Source organism: Ascidia mentula, chromosome 2, assembly GCF_947561715.1.
Source record: "Ascidia mentula chromosome 2, kaAscMent1.1, whole genome shotgun sequence".
Classification (NCBI taxonomy): domain Eukaryota; kingdom Metazoa; phylum Chordata; class Ascidiacea; order Phlebobranchia; family Ascidiidae; genus Ascidia; species Ascidia mentula.
The window spans coordinates 14,681,178-14,703,023 of record NC_138567.1 but is presented as its reverse complement, the minus strand read 5'-3'; the positions used below and the strand labels follow the sequence as shown (position 1 = coordinate 14,703,023).

General features: G+C 38.0%; 4 protein-coding genes across 9 annotated transcripts in view; 3 read left to right on the top strand and 1 right to left on the bottom strand.

The window, feature by feature from the left end:
• Window positions 1–215: 215 nt before the first annotated feature.
• Window positions 216–766, top strand: LOC145888622 (protein lin-52 homolog). Its single transcript, XM_082979415.1, has one exon. It carries the CDS (start codon window positions 226–228, stop codon window positions 568–570), a length of 345 nt encoding a protein of 114 aa, XP_082835541.1. The 5' UTR covers window positions 216–225; the 3' UTR covers window positions 571–766.
• LOC145888621 (D-aminoacyl-tRNA deacylase 1-like) lies at window positions 736–1,965 on the top strand. Its single transcript, XM_082979414.1, has 6 exons — window positions 736–853; window positions 974–1,064; window positions 1,128–1,230; window positions 1,365–1,497; window positions 1,627–1,712; window positions 1,826–1,965. The coding sequence occupies exons 1-6, from the start codon at window positions 811–813 to the stop codon at window positions 1,874–1,876; spliced, it is 507 nt and encodes a 168-aa protein (XP_082835540.1). The 5' UTR covers window positions 736–810; the 3' UTR covers window positions 1,877–1,965.
• A 579-nt stretch (window positions 1,966–2,544) lies between these two features.
• LOC145888620 (RNA-binding protein 4B-like) lies at window positions 2,545–5,567 on the bottom strand. 4 transcript variants are annotated; one of them, XM_082979411.1, is made up of 7 exons: window positions 5,373–5,567; window positions 4,773–4,893; window positions 4,449–4,644; window positions 4,145–4,292; window positions 3,693–3,925; window positions 2,783–2,845; window positions 2,551–2,682 (listed from the first exon to the last, which is right to left on the bottom strand). In XM_082979411.1, the coding sequence occupies exons 1-7, from the start codon at window positions 5,528–5,530 to the stop codon at window positions 2,678–2,680; spliced, it is 924 nt and encodes a 307-aa protein (XP_082835537.1). In that variant the 5' UTR covers window positions 5,531–5,567; the 3' UTR covers window positions 2,551–2,677. The 4 variants fall into 4 exon arrangements, with proteins under 4 accessions (XP_082835539.1, XP_082835537.1, XP_082835538.1 ...); XM_082979413.1 differs by lacking the exon at window positions 2,783–2,845 and having other exon boundaries at window positions 2,545–2,682; XM_082979412.1 differs by lacking the exon at window positions 2,551–2,682 and having other exon boundaries at window positions 2,703–3,405.
• A 1,268-nt stretch (window positions 5,568–6,835) lies between these two features.
• LOC145888516 (WD repeat-containing protein 64-like) overlaps window positions 6,836–21,846 on the top strand; it is a 30,424-nt gene continuing 15,413 nt past the window's right edge. The window contains exons 1-25 of one of the 3 annotated variants that reach the window (XM_082979279.1): window positions 6,836–7,166; window positions 7,492–7,622; window positions 8,350–8,452; window positions 8,621–8,679; window positions 8,760–8,789; window positions 9,071–9,124; window positions 9,300–9,462; window positions 9,822–9,930; window positions 10,188–10,328; window positions 10,474–10,550; window positions 11,082–11,266; window positions 11,795–11,879; window positions 12,265–12,413; window positions 12,711–12,834; window positions 13,752–13,879; window positions 14,435–14,569; window positions 15,681–15,770; window positions 18,251–18,340; window positions 18,518–18,654; window positions 18,917–19,139; window positions 19,505–19,597; window positions 19,962–20,107; window positions 20,588–20,706; window positions 20,966–21,155; window positions 21,638–21,844. In XM_082979279.1, coding sequence (XP_082835405.1) covers window positions 7,013–7,166; window positions 7,492–7,622; window positions 8,350–8,452; window positions 8,621–8,679; window positions 8,760–8,789; window positions 9,071–9,124; window positions 9,300–9,462; window positions 9,822–9,930; window positions 10,188–10,328; window positions 10,474–10,550; window positions 11,082–11,266; window positions 11,795–11,879; window positions 12,265–12,413; window positions 12,711–12,834; window positions 13,752–13,879; window positions 14,435–14,569; window positions 15,681–15,770; window positions 18,251–18,340; window positions 18,518–18,654; window positions 18,917–19,139; window positions 19,505–19,597; window positions 19,962–20,107; window positions 20,588–20,706; window positions 20,966–21,155; window positions 21,638–21,844 — 3,122 coding nt within the window. In that variant the 5' untranslated portion in view covers window positions 6,836–7,012. Of the gene's footprint in view, window positions 7,167–7,491; window positions 7,623–8,186; window positions 8,272–8,349; window positions 8,453–8,572; window positions 8,680–8,759; window positions 8,790–9,070; window positions 9,125–9,299; window positions 9,463–9,821; window positions 9,931–10,187; window positions 10,329–10,473; window positions 10,551–11,081; window positions 11,267–11,794; window positions 11,880–12,264; window positions 12,414–12,710; window positions 12,835–13,751; window positions 13,880–14,434; window positions 14,570–15,680; window positions 15,771–18,250; window positions 18,341–18,517; window positions 18,655–18,916; window positions 19,140–19,504; window positions 19,598–19,961; window positions 20,108–20,587; window positions 20,707–20,965; window positions 21,156–21,637; window positions 21,845–21,846 lie in introns of those variants that run through there. The other 2 variants (XM_082979278.1, XM_082979280.1) reach the window with 2 other exon arrangements.

Sequence of the window (21,846 nt, the reverse complement as noted above, 5' to 3'; positions counted from 1 at the left end):
CAACTTAAATGCACAACCCAAAATAATAGGTGGTTGCCCTATTTACATCTGGATATTAAAATTCGCACAGATTTCTGTGTTAAACAGACTTGTGTGTGGATCTTGTTTGGCGAAAACTGTGTGACTCGGTGTAGTGTAGTAGGCCTACTATTTTTCTTGTTGGACAATGTATGTATAATTATCATTTTAGATTTTTCAATTTGTCTTTCAGTGTCAAAGTACACAATGTCGGCTAATGGCAATAATAATGGAGAGCTTGAACAACTTCTGAGTTATGAGAAACTTGATAGAGCATCTCCAGACTTATGGCCGGAACAAATGACTGGTGTTTCGGATTTTATGTCATCTCTGAAAAGCCCAATGTCTCCAAATTCACCACCCAACTGGTCAGGAGAAGCAGAGGATGACATCAACATGCTCCAGGAGTTCGGGAGCCTCACAACAGCGGGGCTTATGGAAAAGATAAGGGACTTGCAAAACCTTGCATACCAGCTGGGTTTGGATGAATCAAGGGAAATGACAAGGGGCAAATTTTTAAACATTTTGGACAAACCAAGGCAGAGACCTTAATTACTTGTACCTTCGGTAAACACATCGCTGTCAAGAGGAACTTTTCAGTGGCACAGGGTTAACAAGAGAAATTGATGGATTTTTGCAGAAATGCTCTGATGTTTTTATTTATACAATGACTTTTTGTACAACCTTCCTTTTATGTACTTTATAAAAACTTGAGTGACTTTATGAATGGTTTATTGTGTCTTTTAGATGTAAACAGTGATTTACAAAAAAATATCGTTCATTTAGACTGTTATGAAAGCTATTGTCCAAAGGGTTGCATGTGCAAGTGTTACAGGTATACCTAAACATTTCTTAATAACCCAAGTTCTCCCATCTTTCGTAGTTTTCTAGCAGTCTGAACAAAAAGGGCAGTTTATATGCTGTAACAGTGGTTTATTATGTTAATTTTTTTCAGTTGGGGATGAACTTGTGAGTTCAATTGGAAAGGGAATTTGTGTTCTGCTAGGAATATCAAGAAATGACACTTCAAAAGACACAGAATTTATGTTTGTAGTTATAATGTATGACATTGTGGATACAAAGCACTTATATTATTGCTGCAATGGTAGGGTGAGGAAACTACTCAACCTACGTGTGTTCGATGGTGAAAATGAAAAACGATGGTGCAGAAGCGTCAAGGATGAAAACTTGGAAATTCTATGTGTCAGTCAGGTATAACCTCATTTGTTTTTAATTTAAGGGCTCCTTTTTTGACTGACTGACTTTTGGTGGTATGTGAAAACAGTATATAAGCGGAATGTACAAAAAGGGTCCTGCAAGTTGTTGTTACAATTATGTTTTTATAGTTTACACTTCAAGCAATTTTGAAAGGAAACAAGCCCGACTTCCATGCTGCTATGATGGCAGACTCCTCTGAACAGTTTTATAATGATTTTCTTACTGAACTGCGCAAAAGTTATGACCCAGAAAAGATAAAAGGTATAGTGCATTATTCACAAACGGTGTTTGTATAACAGACGTGTATGTCTCGTAATAAAATATTTGTCATGTCTGTTTTATCAAAGTGATGTTCCTGATTACCTTTCGAAGTACAAAATATTTTTTCAGATGGTCGTTTTGGAGCACACATGCAAGTTCACATACAAAACGATGGTCCTGTTACTATTGAAGTTAATTCTCCTCCACCAAAAATGGTAATGAATAACAGTACTAATTTTAATTAGGAGGTAGCTAACCTTCATTAATAAAGGGACTTTCCATCTAACTTGACACAATTTGTAAGCAACGGTGATTTTTATTTTTGCAGAGCAAGAAATCGTTGCAAAACAAGGAAGGCACAGTGGAATCAGAAACATGACGATAACTAACGATATAGGTAGCAATCAGCAGTAGTGAACTTACCTTGGCTAAAGCAACTATCTGTTTTTATTTATGAAATACACAAAAAATATATAACTGTCATGGGGAAAAGTTGTATTTTTATGTGTGTAACACAATTCCGTGTCTCCAAATCCTAAATATTGCTTGCAATGCCAACTGACAAATTATTCTGTGTAAGCAAAAAGTAAAATGCAATTACAGAACCTCAAATTAAAAAAAAACGGTCTTCAGGCAAACTGAATGGAAACAAATCCAAATTAAAGAGACAAGAAGAGTGTGAGGGACCAGTGGGATTATAAACTTTTTAGAAGTTACAAATTTTCCTAGACAACTCTTAATGGATAGGGAATTACTTTCAACTTCACATGAACTTGGTTTCTCTACAAGGAGTTGTATTTGGCATTTGCTGGCACTGTCTCGATTGTGATGGATCACACAAGTCAACCATTGTACTACAGCTGCCTTTGTGTAAACTGACAGTTTTCTTAAAATGTGCAAAAGCGACTTAAAACTCTGAACAGTTGTGTTTGGTTCATAAATCTTAGGCAGGATTTTTACGCAAAATGTTTGGTTAGTTAATGGAATTATTTATGATGGCTCTGGTTGAAAGAACACATTTGTCCCTCTACCTTGGTATTCCTAATGTTGGCAGAAAATTCTTTGTATTATTTAATCTACCTCAAGTTAGCAACAGATTCACTTACCACTACTTACCAGTGGAAGCTGCATACACCTATGGCTGACTGTCAGGTGACAAGGAATCAGAAGCAGCATATCCTCACCCTTACAAAAGTATATGAAGGTTTGGTAAATGATACAACATAAAAATTACTTGTTATTAAAAGAGGCCAAGTTATAACTAACAGTGCCTCAATATACCCACCTTGCCGCAATATCACCAGCAACCGTTTGCCCGGGAATCTTTGCGCCATCAACAATACACGATCTAAATATTTTAGGATTACTTTTGTATGCCTTCCACGTCGACTGCCAAAACAGAGCCCCTGTGGTTACGGAACACGTTCGCACGAAACGTTCAGTCTTTACACATGAAACATCGTTCGATTCGCCTCCGTCAAACACTCGAGCAACGCACGAAAATCGTTGACATGTTGCGCAAGCCACGTTCATCTGAATTTTGCACGAACGGAAGTAGCAGACACGCGAAAAATCGCACATACAAGAACGCAAAACACACGCTTTAGGGAAAAACACATTTGCTGTTTTATTGAGCGATTGAACGAACGAAATGGTGAGAGCAAAAGCGGAAACAACTAACCACTGTACAAGTTAATACAGGCGCGCTTTAGGCGGCGCAGATGGCACGATTTTAATCGACAAAGCCACAACAAAACGTGTTATTGTGAAATGCGAAGCGATCATTGGTCGGGAGTGGACTCGCAAGTGTGTTAGGCGAAACGAGAATCGTCCACGAGGCCTTTCATAACGCGCGCCCCTTTGTACAACGCCACTACTTTGCCACTTGCTTTCAGTATGCATGCGACCCTGCACAGAAAATAAATGCACGCTTAAGGATAGTTGATCACGACACAGCAGCGAATAAACGACTTAATCACAAGATTGTTTGCAAGAAGGTTAACGGTATAACAAATGGAAAACGTTTTAAAAGGTGCCGTAGCCATCCAACGCGTAGCGACTCGTGGTGGCCGGCAGTTGGTTTGCAGCGCTAGCAGCCAGGCGACTAGCAACAGATGAGGCGCCGTAACGGGCGCCAGTAAGACCGTAGCGACCTGTACCCGAAGAGGCCAGTGCTACCTCGCCTACGTAATCACCTGTGAAATCGTATCGGTCAGCACCAGTGCCTAGGCCGCGATACGGATCTCCGAATACTTCTGCGTCATAACGGCCGCTCAACGCTTCACGTTCACGCAAGTAATCTCCGGTCAAGAGCTGCTGCTCACGGCGTGTGACTTGCGGGCGCGACATAGCGTCTTCGTACAACCCCCCATAACCGCCACCCCTTCGCTCAGCGGGTATTGGCATTCGGCCGCCACGCATCCCCCCTCTACAAATGGGAACCCAAACAAATAATGGTCAGTTAAGAATCAGGCAGATGTAGTATACGCTTTAGATGGTACAGTTAACACGGGAGCAGTATTCTTATGGAAATCCCATTCCTAAGCAGATAGCAACAAAAAATTAACACTGCAGATGGTAGAAAGTGTTGTATTTACAGTAGTGAGATTTTTATCGACTGAAGCTAATTGCGTTCTTTAGTTCATACCTTCCTCTTGGAAACATAGGAGGCTCCATATATGGATCATCCATAAATGGTTTACGAGGAAACCTTGGCATGCCCCTCATTGGACCCATAAATCCACGACCTCTACCCCTTCCACGGAATCCTCCATTGTGATGAAATGGTGGAGGACCTAGTTGAAAATAAAAAGACTGCTACACATTTGCATAAAAAGGAAGGTTTAGAAGACAACATTTTGTTGCAATTGGAACAAGAAGTGGAATTAATAACATGGTATAGTCCTGTTCCTTAGAAAAACTTCAATTGCAACAGAAAAAAAATAATCTACCTCCCATTGAGTCTCCGCCGTCCATTGGTCTTGAACGAGCCATCTGAACAGCAATTTTATTTCCATTGAAATCTTTCCCATTCAGGGCTTCTATTGCATCACGAGCCATTGATTCTCGGCTCATGTGGACAAAGGCAAAATTTTTTACAACATCGCATTCAATCACGGTCCCAAATTCCTTAAATAACTTGTGAATCTGAAAAAGTATTGTTTTGTTTTACCTCAACCTGTGTGTGTGATTGGGAAAATAAAGACCTAATTAAAATTAGGCTAATTGCAAATGTGCAATAAAAAAAAATCATATAATATACTTATCATTCTTACATCTGAAGATTTGGTTTCAGTTGGTAAGTTACCAACAAAAATTTTGCTTGTTTTTGATACTTTGGTGGTGGACAATTCAACATTAATGGTTCCTCCTTTCAAAGAATGCTTGTCCAGACCACTAAGACAATTAAGGAAGATGTTAGGCACTATGTGATGAATCACTAAAAAAATTTATCAAAACTTTTAACCTATACATTTATATACCAGCTTGAGAAGTTCATGATTTGTGCAAAGGATTTTTTTTAGCATTTTTACCATATCAATATACCAGATTGGAACTTTTGCGAAAATTTACCGATAATCCGCACAATATTATGAGCTAATGCATTAATATACGAACAAACGTTGCGATCGTCGGCGCAACTACTGATCGCCAAACCAAAATCCTTCGCACAAAATACAAACTTTCCAATCTGGTCAATGTATATACTAGTTTTTTTTGTGCGCATTGCCTATAAATATGCAGCCTATCCTCCATCTAAAACATTTTTTCAATCTGGTGTATACAGAAAGTGTTGAAAATCAAAACAAACAAATAGGCCTAATTCATAATTTCAGTCTTTACAAAATGTCATTATAATTTGGTATTTAACACACTTGATGGCTGCCTTGGCTTCTTCAAGATTGGCCATGTGAACAAATCCATAGTTTTTTAGGACACAACAATCTGTCACTTCTCCATATTCTTTGAACAGTGTTTCTAAATCAGTCTTTTCAACATCTTCAGGCAAGCGACCCACAAATATTTTTACCATTTTGTAAAACTACAATATTTCACGAACCTGCAGTGTAGAGGTGCCAATAATTTATCACCAATAAATGTAATACCACAAGTACAATCTTAAGATTAAAATACAAAAAAAAAAACAATACCTAATACAAACTATCACTTTCCGCAAAAAAGCGGTTTCCTTTTCCTTCGCAAATCACGCGCTTGTGAACAAAAATGGCGACCCAGTCACGTGACCCATTTTTTCCGCTCCACTGTATTCTCATATTATGTTTAATGTTTCTTTAACAAATCACATCACAAACATACTTTTACTGTGAATTAGAAAATTGTATTTTGGCTTTTCATATTTTATCAAAGTTCTTTGTAAACGATTTTAAACTTGCTTGTTACCGTATATAATCTGTATAATCACCCGGATGTAAATAGGCGCACAGCCTTTTTCTGTTTTTAAAAAACAACGGACACAAAAGAATTTACAACCACTTTATCAAGTCATTTCTCCCCACAACTCTCATACTATTTAGATCAAGTGTTTGCTATTTAATATCACCACACACCGTAGCATAACTGAAAACAATTTGAAACAAGATATGTTTATAAATTATAACCAGGCTTACTTTTCAACATAACCAAACACCGCAGCATAACTGAAAACAATGTAAAAAAACAAAAAACAAGACATAATATTTAATAACCAGGGTTGCAATAGACTACATTTGGGATGGCGTCCTTATTTTTATATTGTCTAAGCTTCGTCAATATTAAATAAAAGCAGATTTCTGACAAATGTGCCGGGAGACATCATCTCCGAACAAAAGAGTCGCTCAAATCTACAAAATCGTTACAATGCATTAAACGTAACCATACGAAAATCATACAATTTTTCCTATAGATCTCATATGGCCCAAAAGCGGCAACCTATATTCAATCGGATGGGAGGTGTGTTTAAATTACGCTTCGGGCAAAACCAATTATTTGTACGTATGTAATTGTTGCGGAGACCTTTGTTGGTGTCTGTACAAGCCACCAAGCCGTTGTAAGTGGTGGCTTTTCGCTGTTTGTGACAACAACTTTACGTCTTTTGGTGATATGCATGCACTGCAAAAAAGCTTTGTTGTAAACACAAACTAATGACTTTATATGCCGCGTATTAAAACCTTGCATCCCGTCGTTGTGACAACCAGATCATATAACAGCTAACCGCCGCCCCAAACAATTCGTTCAATGGAACTTGATATCAAACGCCCTTCAGGTTCCCCTGGCCATTGTGGAGGCCATAAAGATGTGACGAGGCCACTGACATGGTTTATGTACTCTTGCGCTGTCAGTAAAGTTTTGATAACACTGAAAAGAATGTTGTTATAGTTGCTGATCTTGCCTTTGCTTTTCGCATCGTGCGTGATATAGAAGTGGACATAACAGTTTAACCTGGTTCGTACTCGCTGCATTCAATCGCATCAAAGCGACCGGTCAGTGGATTGAGATTCTTATCTGATTGACAAAAATGACCGAGGTTCACCATCAAACCACGCCGTCCGAGAGGCCATTTTCACTTACGAGTTTTCAAAGCAAATTAGACAAGTTCAGAGATTTTATCGCTGAGGTCACGTTACAGGACACTGATGCAAGTTCAGAAGAGAAGAGACAAGCAATTAACGGTAATTGTGTACAGTTTTATTGGTATTGTGGGGCATTTAAGTAAAAATCTTCAACCGAATGTTTATCTGTTTGTTTAATTGATGAGGCTTTTTAAGACCTGAACATGTTCTGAATGCACAATGCACAACGCTTTCGTGTAACATGTTTACATATTAATTACATTGCGGGTCTACTTACATAAGATAACGCAGCAGCATAAAATCTTCGATAAAGTGGATTTAAACCTAAAATGGTTGCAAAATCTTTCGAAGTTGATTGAAAAGCATATAGTTAACACACAACACTACGTGACCAAACATTTTTACTCATTCTGTTTACCTTAAGACAATCTGCGTTACGCCGACTTCTGCTCATTTGTACGAACCTTGTTTGGAGATGACGTAAAATCTCAAGATCTCAAAGCAATTCACAGGAAGCTGAGCACAAACCCGGAAGTGAAAATTGATTGGAGTGAGGTAGAACTTTGACTACCTTTAACGACCGAGCTTTCGATTAATATGTGACGAATGCTCTTACATATAAATTTTGTGATAAATGATTTGATTAAAGATTTGTGTTGCGTAACAAAACTTGACAATGCAGTAATAAACAATTTTAACCATATCTTCTGCACAATTTTTTTTTCCCCAAACCGGTTAATATTTTTTCCTAGTTTTGACGGAAGATACTTTTACACCGGGTCACAAAGTTTTTTCCAAACTTGATCCACATATAAACCTATGTAACATAGAAATCTGTGCGAATGTTAACGCTACGATTTCGTGTGGTATTTCAAGTCAAATTTATAAACAAAAATAACAGGCTGTGGCCCTGTTCACGCCTAATCATTAAAATTCGGACAGATTTCTGTTTTACACATGTTTACATGTGGATCAAGTTTGGAAAAAACTTTGTGCCCCGGTGTAGTAGTATTTTCCAGTTTTGACATTGCATGGTTTTTAAAGCAAAGTCACGGTCTGTTAGTGTCGTTATGACAACCTTCTCTGGCAATTTGCAATATCATGGTATTTGTTTGCCGACCTTTCAGCTTAGTCACGCTTGGTTTGCAAAGATTGGACGTTGTCGCAATAGACGCAATAGCACTTTTTGTATTATAACTAGCAGGTAATTCGTCTTGCTGACTTAAAAGCAACTGTTTTACTCCTCGAAAATTGTGGAACTTTTTTAAATGATTTATTGTAGGTTTTTGGATACTTTCAAAATGAAAATGAAGAATCGGAAAGTGGTACCGAAGAAATCAGTGTTTTTACTGTTTCGAAAAGAAAAGTTATTGGGGAAGCAGCAGGTTGGTTCAAAAAGAAGACATTTGAAAAACAATATTTAATTTTTTTAACCAATTGTAAAGTTAATAAAGTTAGTTACCACAAACCGCATAGAGTTTAAGTTTTTTAAACATACACAACAGGTGACAAGAAACGTCGAGACACAATCCAGTCAGTTATCTATTCCCCAGAATTTGATGTCTATGTTACCGCATCTCAGAAAGGAGCTTTGTCGATTTATAATGGAAAGGTTCATTTCTGCATAAAATTGCCAAAAAAATGCCTCAACCAAGGATAAGTTTTTATCATAAATTTGTTTTATGTTTTTAGCTTCGACTTCAGAACTGCTTTGACATCAATGTAAGTATAAAACAAAAGCATAAAGCTAGTAATAATTGGTTTCCTCAATATTATTACATGACAAGTATCCAATGAAATTCCTTACAAAATGGTAAATTTGTTTATGTTTAGGAACACTATTAACAGATTTGCTCATAATTCTGAGTGGCCCATACTATTGTTAACAATGTCATGTTTCATGTACGAAAAATGTTTCGGCAAAAACTTATGCCATCCATCATAAGTTTGAATGATGTGGTTGGTGTAGCTCCCATCATTGTATGTTTATGTTTATTTTACAGGAGTCAGCATGGATGACGAGCTGTCAGTATTTACCAAAGTTAAGAAAAGTCATAGTAAGTATTGCCTGCTTGTTTTGTTCTTTTAACCAGCTTTTACATACACTGAGTATGTTCCTTTCACCAGCATTGTATAATTTTGCCCATATTTGCTGTTACATATCAGCTAATATCATGTGATAGAATTTTTTTTGAAATATTAGTTTTTTTTGCTAATATTGATCTAATTTAGGCCACAACCGAAAGAAGTATTGTGATATGGGATCATCGTGCCAAGGCGAAGAATCAATCGAGTATTCATGTCATAAAACCTCTTGAACATTCACCTCAGTGCATGTGTTTGGTACCCAATGATGACGAACACTCAGATTCACTTCTTATTGGTGATGATGCAGGTATAATTTCTGATAATCAAATGCACTTACAGAAAGAGTATTGTGATAATGGCCTTCACTTACTAAGTTTTTTTGGTTACTCTAATGCTCATCTTATGACACCTTGTAATTTATTGTAAATTATCTTTATGGTTTTAAACAAACATTTTTATCATAACGGACAATTTGTTATATGCAAACGAAAAGGAATTAAACAGTTTTGGTAATTTGCTAAATACAAATAGGTTAAAGATAGATTGAAAAACTTACTTTGCCAAGTTTGCGTGAATATAAATGTTGTAATATTTCTTGAAAACGATAATATTTCTCTTTTTGACACCATCTGAACCAAACATATCAGTGTTTTGTATTTTTCCAAGGTTACATCAACTTGATTCGATTGACGCACAATGACTTTGTTGTCAAAACGAAGCAGGACCAAAAGAGGGTGATGAAGTATCATATTATCGATCCTGCCACCCTTACAATGTAAGTCACATTTACAAGCATACGTTGACAACCCCTGAATACATAGAAATTGTATGCCAAACAACGAAAGGTGGCTTTCATCTAGGCACTGCAGCAAATTTAAAAACACAGAAACCGTAGTTGTTGATTCCTTTACGACATAGTTTTTGTAATTATGGTTTATCATGACACATGTATTGTAATTTATGTTTAATTTAAAAAACAAACATTTTAAAGGAATGCTGTTTATGTGCCTTCTTGATATTTATGTTCATTAGTCCATGGATTCGACGAAAGTTTCACCACGATTGGGTTTTACAAGTTCAATATCTCCCAGACCTAAAAAGTTTTGCTTCATGTTCGCCGGGTGACAAACTTTCGTTTGTTATTGCCAACCTGAAGAGGTTGCATGATACACAGTGAGTAAAAACCAAGTTTAGTTTAAAATGTAATGGTTAAAGACTATGTAATGACCATTTGAAATGTATTAAATAGCTGCAAGCAATAGCTTTTATGTGTAACATAAACTGCATAAATTGACGAATATCGATTTACTGCTTGCAGACAAGTTAGTGAGTTGTCAATTCCACGAGGTGTCAATGCATTTTGCTATTCGGAAAAATCAAATATTTTTGCCACAGGTTTGTGCATGTAATTTTTCAATGTTAAATTGTTGCTTTGAACATATTTGGTCACACAACTATCCAGTTAAAATGACATTCTGAGACAAATTTGTTTGATAAAATGTCATTCAATATATTTTGGAAAATTTTTCAAACACCTTTAAAGCAATTTTTTAATTTGATTCATGTTCCAAACCAATGCTTTGTGTTTGGAATGCACATTTATGCATTAAATATTAGCTTTATTCACTTGTTAAACACCCCTATACAGCGGTGGGATTTAGCCGGTTCGCATCGGTTCTATAGAACAGTCTCACGAAATTTTATGAGATCAATGAACCGGTTAGCATCACTGGTTACTGTCAATATGACTTTTTGTAACAGAACCCGACGATTAATATGACTTTTGTGATAGAGTCGGCTGACAAAAATTTTGAATTCCACCACTGACCTTATGTATATATAATTATTACAATGCCAAAATTTAAAGAATGCCATCTCTCCCTAATCAATGTAGAGGTCTTCCTAAAAAAATGTAATTTTCACAAGGTGGGGTTGACAAGACCATCAGGGTGTGGCATCCAAACATTTTATCCAGACCCACAGGGAAGATGGTTGGTCATCTTTTCACCATTGTTGACATCGTGATGAATGAGAAAGATCAGCATGTGATAAGTTTATCAACTGCACGAGTGTTTAGAGTATGGGACATCCACACTCTTGCATGTCTCCAGGCAAGTTTATTAAACAAGTGGTGTGTTTATTTTAACTGAAAGTGTGCTCAGCTTTTCAATTCCGTATTTACTTGATTTTAAGCTGCCTTCGATTGTAAGCCGCATGCGATAGTGTTTAAAAAATAATATAATTACCTTCGAATGCCGCAACCGCCACGTTAATGTTTAAGCCGCGAGTTAATGTTTAGTGCGCTACAACAAGTATTGTCACCTCTGTCTTTTTAAATTGTGATTTACGTTGATAACCCAGTACCTTTGTTGGTGTATCGGTATGTATGAGCGGTCTAAAGGTGTGAATTTCAATAAAACACAGAACCAAGATAAACTTGTCATCGAAAACTGCTGACAAAGTCACAATTGAGACATAAAAAAACCTGCGCATTTAAAAAACAAACACCTGCGCAGTTTAGACATGTAAAATTCAGTAACTTTGCTGGGACTCGACTGTGTATTGTATTAAAAATCTTTTTTTTTTTCCACAACAAAAATTCGTTGATATATTTAATGATTCTCTTACTTTTAATGTAGGTTTTCACAGACAATGATGAGAGATCAGGAGATCGAAGAATTTCATCAATGTTGTTCGATGCCAGACACGACCGTCTCATAACCGGTATCTTGTTGCATCAAACCCAGATTTTAATTTCCAATGTTCATAAATGCGTGCGGAAATAACTCAAAAATTAAAATATTTATATAAAACCAAATCCTCTCTAAATGCTGATGGAATTTAATTTTACCCAAAATTATATTGGATGTTTGTAAGCACGGTTTGTGAAAAATTTTGCGTTTAAATGTTGAACCTTTTGAGCTTATATTTAACAACACAGAGCTGCTTGTGTTAATTTTTTTACTGTAATCTTTTAAAAACCCCATTTGGTCAAACGCTGTTGTCACTTTCAGCAACGACAACGGAAAAATACGAATTATGAAACCGCTTAAAAATTCCAGACAGGTTTGAAGCTCGTTGGTTAATCGATTATTATCGAACCACGCAGGTTCGAATACCGCGGATTTGTGGCCAATGACACGGACAGTACAAGACACGATGTCCGTCCCACACACCCACGACCACCCACTTACTACTGTCGTCATTAATTCAACTCTCAACCAAGTTGTTACAATCTGCACAGAATCGATTATAAAGGTACCAAGTTTACATCATATGACCACGCATAAATGGAGATAACGTGGTATTTTGCATTCAAGAATGTCTGTAGATTTAAAATTACGCAGACATTTTGATTTATTCACCAAACATCTCCAATTGCTATGCATTTATTTGCATTGCAACTTTTTTTATAAAGTTGTTCTATACTTGAACCAAAGACTTTTTTGCAGAAACATGTCGTATTAAATTCTGCACATTGAACACCACTAAGTATTAATAAAAGAGAGCGTTTTCCGAAGGCAAAGTGACCTTTAACCAAGCCAATCTTTACAGGTGTGGGAAATTGAGACAGGAAGGCAGATGTATCAGATATTAGAAGCTCATGGTCCGAATATTGAGGTGTTTTCGGTAGCGGTTGACGATATGGGTACGAGAATGATCACAGGAGCTTACGACGGTAACTATTGTCACGGAATTATTTCTGCAACCCAACGCTTCCTCCCTAATTTAGAAAAGGCCGGACCCTGCAATAACGGCTCATCACTACAGCCAAAATACCTCACACTGGTTTCACCAAATGGGCGTATGGGTTTAATAAACGTACTAATGTTAAAATCGACGATAAAACGACATGTAATACCAGTTAAACCTTCAATACAAATTACTTGTTTGGCGATACTAAAAACAACCATACGGCACGACGCCCATCTCAAGACTAACGGGTCATACACACAACACTCCTTGCACCGGCCAATCAACGAACGACTTCCACGTGAACGAATAGAGCGTTACGGGATGTGGCAAACATAGAAAACTACTATAGTGCGTAAATAAACACAAAGGGAAGTTTGATAAAACGTGAGTGCAAGAAACAGAAGAAAAACAAAAGCATACTGCGATGTGTTGTGCACATATATGTGATGTGTTGTGCACATATGTGTCAAACAACAGATAAAGACAAGCACTAGTGCCGTGTGTCATTTTCGCCACACTATCCTCTTGCTTTCACACGAACACACTTCAAAATTATATTTTCAAGTATTATTTTTATTTTGCTTAAATTGCTGAAATGACTACATTACGAAACAAGTTTTGTATTGGAGAAATACATGTATTTTTAGTGTGTTTGGCTTCGGAGTGACTTAATGCAATTCTCATGTGTCGAAGCTGGGTAAAAACATGTTAGCACAAAAACCATGCTAGTAGAATTGCGGGCCATGCATTTTTTACCAATATTTTTTATCTGGGTCACGCAAGACAAGGTTAAAGTTTACTGGTATGGCGATGCGGCACCTTCGGATGCTGTGATCGTCTGTCAGCAAACATTTAAACTGGTCGGACGCAAATAACTAATGTCGTTCCATCACTTTACAGGTTCACTTAAAGTGTGGGAGTTTAGCAGCGGCCAGGAGATGAAGAGTTTCTCCCTGGAGGAAGGAAAGGAGGAAGATCAATCCGTCTTCTCTCTTCTTTACGTTCCCGACCATGTAGTAATGACGACGGTATGTAATTTTGACGCGTTTCATTCTTGGGAACCCCGAAGTCCGTTTGGTTTTACTATATAGTTCACTTCAGCTAAAATTTTCCGTTTTGGAACTTTGATTTAACTGGTTTTGGACACTGTACAAAGATACACTCAGTGATGAGTTATTTTCTTCTCTTGCGTTTATTCCTAATTTTTTAGCTTTTAATTGCGTATTTTTTTGTGGGATATACACCATGCAGTGGTTCCCAAACTTTGCGATGGGATGCCCATAGCTAACGTTCCCCCATCTCTCTCTTGTTCACATTTGCTTCCATAGAAATTTTGAACTATCTTCCTCTTTTACTTGGTGCGCCATTGCCATGTGCTGTAAACCTTCATAACCGCGTTACACGCAGAAAAGTTTGGAAACCACTTCTTTACACCATAAATAATACGTTTAGTCCGTCACTGTTTGCATCAAACACCAGGAAGCTGGTCCTGGACAATGTCTGAGCCTATTAGAATAGAATGCGGGCCCGGTAGATTCCACCAAAAAAAACAAATGTAATTGAAAATTTTTGTCCATACTCAGTCACAAGAACTTGAAGACACAAATCCCGACGACGATGTTTTCATCAACGATGGTGAAAATAAGGATTCCACGAAAGTGCCGGTTACCAGAAGAATTATTGCCCTTGGTTGGAACAACAAGCTGAAAATCTTTCGGGTAAACAGAAAAAATGTGTTGTGACGAACTTAGTAGTTATTTTCTTAGACACTGCTCGTGAAAGTAAGCACTGCAATCGTGGATAAAACGCAATCGTACAAACAGAATTGCAATATTACTACGCAGTGTCTCGCAGACGTGTGTTCACAATTACTACTGCCCTCCAGCGGACTAAGGTTTAATATTTTGGGCCACTAGATGGTGCGGTTGAGGTAAAGTTTCAAATTTTAACTACAGTCGCCGCGTTTAAATTTTGTCGGTAAGTGTATGAGCGGATGTGGGTAAACCTTAGTAAAAATAAAACTTTTGCTGTAGCAGCACAAATACAAAGTTGTTTTGTTAACTATATTTACCAAACAATTGGTATTTTTTTTCTCCACCGGGATTCGAACTTAAGTTGCCCTGATCAAGAATCCCGATCAGGGTTCCTACTTTTTGCATTTGTCGATCGTCTTTATCGACGTTGCCAATCGTCCGCCCTCTGGCGCTCATGCTCAATTGTGGGGATCATCAATATTTTTACCTTCTTGGTGGCGCTGTTGAGTCATTTGTAGTAAATTTTTGAATGGCGGTATCGGCGAATGTGGCCGATTCATGTCTGTTGTTTTATTTGTACGTGGGATCGTGTAACATTTCTATTGTCATTGCCGCGCATAATTTTCCACCACGTACTAGTTGATATTTTACTGGGAGCAACAAATTTAAAATCAGTACTCTATTGCCACCTTGGCGATCTTTGTACCATTAAACGTGGCGGCTTTAGTTGCGGTTCTAAGTTAAGGGCGGATGGAATTATTTTAAATCAGAAATGGGCAACCGATGGATTGCACCCTCTTTACAAATCGTGGTACCTATATGACACGCCTGTTGTTATTATATTATACAAAAAAACTGGCGTGGTTTAACAACAACAACAACAGCGAAATGTGAAGAGAGCTGTGTTGTTAGGGGACAAAATAGTATAAGGCCCACTGATACATTGCAGAGTTTGGTTGTCGACTCTTGTTTTGGATACAAGCGAATTTCCTACGCAAAAATTAATCCCTGCGTTGTGTTTGGTCGGTGTTTAATGTTGATAATTTTATTTTAATTAGTTAAAGTTTTTGTGCAGGATGATGACGAAAGCAGTGACCTCATATTGACGCACCTGTTCGACGGTATGTTCGAGTGGCCGCTATCGCCCGAGCCGTCGACGTCATCGGTAAACGTTTTTCTATGTTGCATAGATTGTGGTATCCTTTGCAGATTTTTAACTACCACAAACTTATCAACAGGTTTTATAAGCTTGCCAATTGACTTTTCTGAGGAGCATTTTATGTTGCTTTTTGCAGCATTCGGACTGCCACTCTGTCTTGTCATATAGGGCTGCCATGTTTTTACCAAGAAAGACGATACTCTTTGGGGCTTATTTTTTCGAAAAGAGAATGCGAAATTGTAAACCTGCATAACATATGATCATAAATATGTCATGATCACTAGCTAGTGTTTTTTCACTTTCTAACTGTTTATTTCATGAATTCGTTTATTATTCTCTAAAAGCTAAATAGCTTTTCATTTGGACATTCCTTAAACCAAATTACGTAATGTCGATGTTCAAGTCACTATACCAATTACAATAGCTTGTATACTTGGAAGGACTCCCCCTCCGTGCTCTGCGAGGGAATTCACGCTCGCGCGAGTTTTTGTTTTGGAGTGTGCGTCGAACTTGCGCCGCCACGGAGAAGACCCCTTTGTCTGCATTCCTCCGAGTTCGCGCGTCTCTTTTGCGCCGCGCGCTCGAAATAGAAGACTTCTCTCGTCGCAGTTATAAACCCGGGCGCTATTTTTTGACTCTTAGTTGTTGATCGCACGTTGCGTCAGCCGGTTTCGGCGTAGGCGGTTTGCAGAAACTGCATTGATTGAAATACTAATTGTTGGTTAGTGTTTTAGAAGCAAAATACGGGACTCTTTTAGAATATTGTAAGTTTTATTTTAAAATGTTGTTGCGCAAATTTATGCATTCATACAGAGAAGTCGTTTTTTCCGGGTTGCCACTAAAAGTGCTGACAGACCTAATGAATGCAGTTTCGTGAATAATGCAAAAAATTGCAAAAACTATCTAATAGAATGCTGTCAATCTTAGCAAAATGCATTTGCCATTAACGCGCGCAATTGCTACATTTTGTAGCTGCGAGGAAACCCTTAAGACAAGGTGTTGTTGTGGACTTTTGCACGCTCCACATCTTTCACTTGTAGAACTGTAAACATTTTTTGCAACAGTTTTCTAATTCCTGGCCTGTTTGTGTGTTGATTTGATCCAACAAGCCATAGCACAAGCAATTTGCAAAATACCAAAAATTTTGAATAGTTGCAAGGAATTCGCAATGGTGAAAGAGATAGAAGATCTTTCAAAAGAATGCATTGTGCATTAATTGCAGTTGGAATTATTACCTCACTGCCCGCTTGAGCATTTTGAGCAATGCTACAACCAACATGACATCACTGCATCTACTGATAATCACGCCATACAACGGAAAATTACTACTATTGTTCTGTTGCTAGATTGCGTCATTTTACGCTTGGGGTTATTACAGGTGACGCCGGTGGCGTGATCAGCGTGGATGCGTACAGTCGGGAACTTCCCGGGTCACCCCACGCTAAAACGCAACAATGCGTGAACATGACAACAAACCGGCTGAAAAATCACGCGTCCGGGGTTACCTGCGGTCGTGCATCAGGCAAAACATCATTACATCATAACTTTATTGCTAGCGCTTTACAAAATAAAATCCCAAATGCCCACTTTATTTGAATAAACAAGAAGGCAAAAATATTACAGACAAAAAGCACCTGCTCAACACAATGATCAACCTGGTAAAATGCAGGGATATATTATACACCCTATGAACATTGTCATTGTGTGTAACGTGAAAACAACATTATGTGAAAATGTCGCTGCAGGCAAAGACCAAGCGTATGGTTTATTTAAAATAAAATCGCTTTTTTTGGTTAATGTAGCAATTATCATCTTATCATGGACTGCGATGACCCATACGTAGACACTTGCTGTGCAAGTGCAGAACCACTGCAGACGCTGGACAGGCGTATATACGCATACGTAATTGGGGTACGCCGGGCTTATAAAGGGGTTTAAAATCGGCAAAGAAGGTGACGTCAACGTATTTCTCCTTCGCCTCTTGCGGGTGACTTGACGAAAAGCAGGCACGGAAAAAGCCCCACCACCATGGGTATATAACAAACACTGTTATTACGGGATAAGAACACGTGGTCGCAGTAGGTATATATTGCACTGAGTTAAACATGGACACCAGTCTTGTCCTATAGGGTTATAGTAAAAACTCCACAATGTTACGTTTGTGGTTTCACTACTTCAACCTTGGCACAAACACTACTTAACATTTTTCTTTGGAATTCAGTTATGCAATTTTGTGAAACATTGTTAGCATTTCAGAATACTACTCTTGAACCTTTTCTGTTTTTCCTCACATACGCGCATTAAGATCAATGGAAAAAATACTAAATATGGGATGTGGTCTTGAGTTGTCACACTTTTGGTTGGAATATTTAAGTTGGATATAATCTATTTGAGTTTGCTTTACCGATATGTGCATGTGGATCTGCTTAAATTTGCTTAAAATTATATATGTGAGGTGTGTGCTTAAATGTTATGTTTTTTCCAAGGTTTATTCTCCAGTCGGAAGTGAAGGCGACGAGGAAAAAAAGAAACGACCTCCTATTGATGAAGATGAAGAAGAACTGATTCCTAGGAAGGTGAAATAAACGTTGAAACACCTTGTAAATACTTTCCACATATTCCTTCAACTATACGCATAAGTTTCTGACACATGTAGACCACCAGTATATATTTTACTTTTATTTCGAATTAAAGGAAAAGTTTTTTTTTGTTCTGACACTCAATTTATTAAATTTTTTTGATGTCAAATACAGGAGGATGTGTTTATGCGTAACGAGGTCACGTGCTGCGCAATGTGCAACGAAGCGGAACTCCCAGAGGCGCTGATTACTGGTTGTTCCAACGGAAATCTCGTCATCTGGGATCGGAACAGTGGAACAGTGCGGAATCTGTAAGTTTATTTGTTCAATTAAAAGTTAAATTCGGGGAAATTTAGCCTCAAAATATTTTCAAACGGCCCTGGGGATTCGATGCACGTGTTTTTTGAGGGAAAACCGCGTTTGCTTTCCTGTAATCCTAATTTCGCAATAAATCGACTAAACTCCTTCCCAAACATAAGTAAATATTGTAGCTTAACGCGTGCTATCCTGTTATTGCTTAAAAACCACTCCAGAATCCTGTACGGCAAAATTTTATTACAATCATATTTCCAGATTTGAACTGGCAAAAGCAGAGCTTGCGAGCAGTTACGACAGTCATCGTCACCGCACGAAAGAATTATTCCCCCATCGTATCAATGACGTCATCGCGTTACGTCACACCATCTTTCGACCCGACCCGGAAGAGGTCGCGAGGAGGAAGAAGTTGCGAAGGAAGAGGATGATTGAAGAGGGTTTGATTGATCCGGATGACGAGGATGAAGAAAGTGACGAAAAGGTTGGAATGGAATTCACTTCACTGCTTCTGCTTTTGTTATCTTAACACAATTGACGTTTAGATGTTTAACATTTCATGTAAAGCTGCAGTACCGCTCTTCAAACGGCTCTTGGCAATTTGCAGCAATAAAACATGCCGGGCAGCATCAGTAGTAATTTGTTTCATGTGAGGGATGAACTTTGCTTTATTTCACTGTAGATTAAGTTTGCCAAAACACGAGCTTCATATGAAATATTTCTTGATTTTCCTTTGCGCTTGAGTTTTAAACAAAAAAACAAAATCTACCGGTTTGGGTCGATCGTCATTCTGATTGCTTGCCTTTATGTCTTCCCTGTATTCTTTAAATTATATCCGGAATTTTACAGAAAAATGAGAGTGTAAAGGGCGAACAAGAGAAAGACCCTGATGTCGTGGATGAAGGCGACGACCCTGCAGATGAGGTTGATCTTGATATCGAGGTATAATGTCACATCTATATACAAAAAACTCATATTTTGGCCGAAAGTGCGGCTGCCTTGGTGGTTAATAATCAAACTTAATGGTAACCATGAAACCATCAAACAGCAGCCCAGTCCCGTAGTTTTCAAATTAAGCTTGTAAAAGTTGACTGATTCAAAACCGTTTAACATAGTATCTGTAACTTAACACAGTAATTTGCCCCTATAGGCCGAATTAAGAAATAACCGAAACGTCTTATTATTATATTCATTGAGACGATTTGGGCCATTTTATTTATTTTTAGTGCTTCGCAGACAAATTCCAATCTGTGTTTGAAACCACGAGCGTAAAAATCACTTCCACAAACAAACTTTTGTTACTTAGAGCTCATCCGATGAAGATGAGGAAAAGGACGGGGAAGAGGATGAGAGGAAGGTCGGTGGTTTCGATTTTGAAAAGGAACCAATCAAAATGGTGGAAGTGAAATTTCCCCCAGTGATAGTTTCATGTCACCAGGATACGTTTGTGAGGTGCGATGTCGTCATTCGCAACATTGAACCGTAGGGGTATCATATCGTCCTTCCAAGACTTGTTCTTATTTTTGGACATTTTACGTTAAATGTAGGTGTTTTCTCCTTTTTCGGCCAACATTATTTATTAACATTGTCACATTCCGATTAAAAAAGCGTCATGTTGAAACTTCTGAAATATGTAGCGCTATTGAAGGTAAATCGTATTCCTTTACAGTTCTTGCGATCGTTTAAAATATTTTGTATTAGGAAAATTACTTGATTTTATTCAGCTTGTCATTAAAATTGCGGGTGTCGAAATTTAAATTTCTCTGAATGCTTTGGTTTATTTAAGGATTATGAACTGCACCATCTTACATAAGCCTTATAAAAAGCACACTCAATATGATTAGTAAGCACCAATTGCGTGTAATTCGTTCGAGTTTTTTTTTGCAAAGTAAGGCTATTTAATATGACGCTGCAGATGTGTTTGTTTCGTAGACTGTGGTCGGTCGATGGCGAGCTTCTGTGCAGCATAAATCCAATGACACGAGTGCTTTCCCCAGTCACTGCGGTTTGTTGCGACGAATTCGCTCACCAGCTCATAGTGGCCGACACAAGTAGGTGTTTCGTGGAAAATATCTATGTTGTATATTTTGTGTGCTTTAATGTTTTTTTTTATTCTGTGCAGGGCAACGCATAGTGTATAACGATACATCAACTAATACCACTGTTTTTTTTAGTTTTTATTCGAATAAACATTTACTTGCTACATATTTGCAAAGACATTCTCCATGTTTTCGCAAAGGAAATTTTCGAACAATAACGGCCCTTTACCTCGACTGATTTCAAAATCAACAAAACATATCCTATTTTTAGAGGGTTACGTCACGGTATGGGATGTATCAGAGTTTCTCGAGCGTCCCCAAGCGGATATATCGTCGCAAGCTCGTATGGAGTTGATTAAACAGATCGTCTGCTGGAGGGCGCACTTGACTAAGATCGTTGCTTTGTCATACGTCAACTCGTCACGTGTTCTGGTCACTGCCTCCACCGACGGCTCTGTGAGGTAACAATGAGAGATTGGTTGAGATTTATGTTATTTACTTTAAAAAAGCAAGGGTTTGCGAAGGTCTATTTTTCAACGTGGCTTTATTTGGTGACTTTCCGTTGCTTTATTGGCAATTCCATTAGTGGTTGTTTCGTTAGTGATTAAACCAAAGTAATAGAATGTTGTTTTTTATCTCTGTTACTATTGTTACGCATATGCATATGGTATTCTTTGTGTTTCTTTCTTTTCACGCTTTACAAAGATATGTATTACACATATTACACACTATTTAATTGACAAGATCGTTTTAAGTCACGCCATTACTGCACTGAGGAGACCTATTAGGTCGAAACGGCGGTCCTGTCTGCTCGTCACTATAAAAAACATTATTGGCTCTGTTGCTTACACAGCACATTAATTGGGTTTGACGCATTTGCTTACAAATTATAGCAAGAATAAATATGCCGTTGCACTGTAATTCTGGTAAACTCTTATTCCAGAGTGTGGTATCCGCAGAGGGGTCACTACGTTGGTTACTTTGGCCAGCACCGGATTTGGCACATTTCCAACAATCCCTCCCTCCCCTCCAGTCCCGTGCTTCCTTATGACATCACAGAAGGTCCGCTAAATCCGATTCACGCAAGAACGAATAGAAGAAAACCCCAGAAGAAGAATTTCGAGTATCCTCTCGTGTTTGACGCCGACAGGT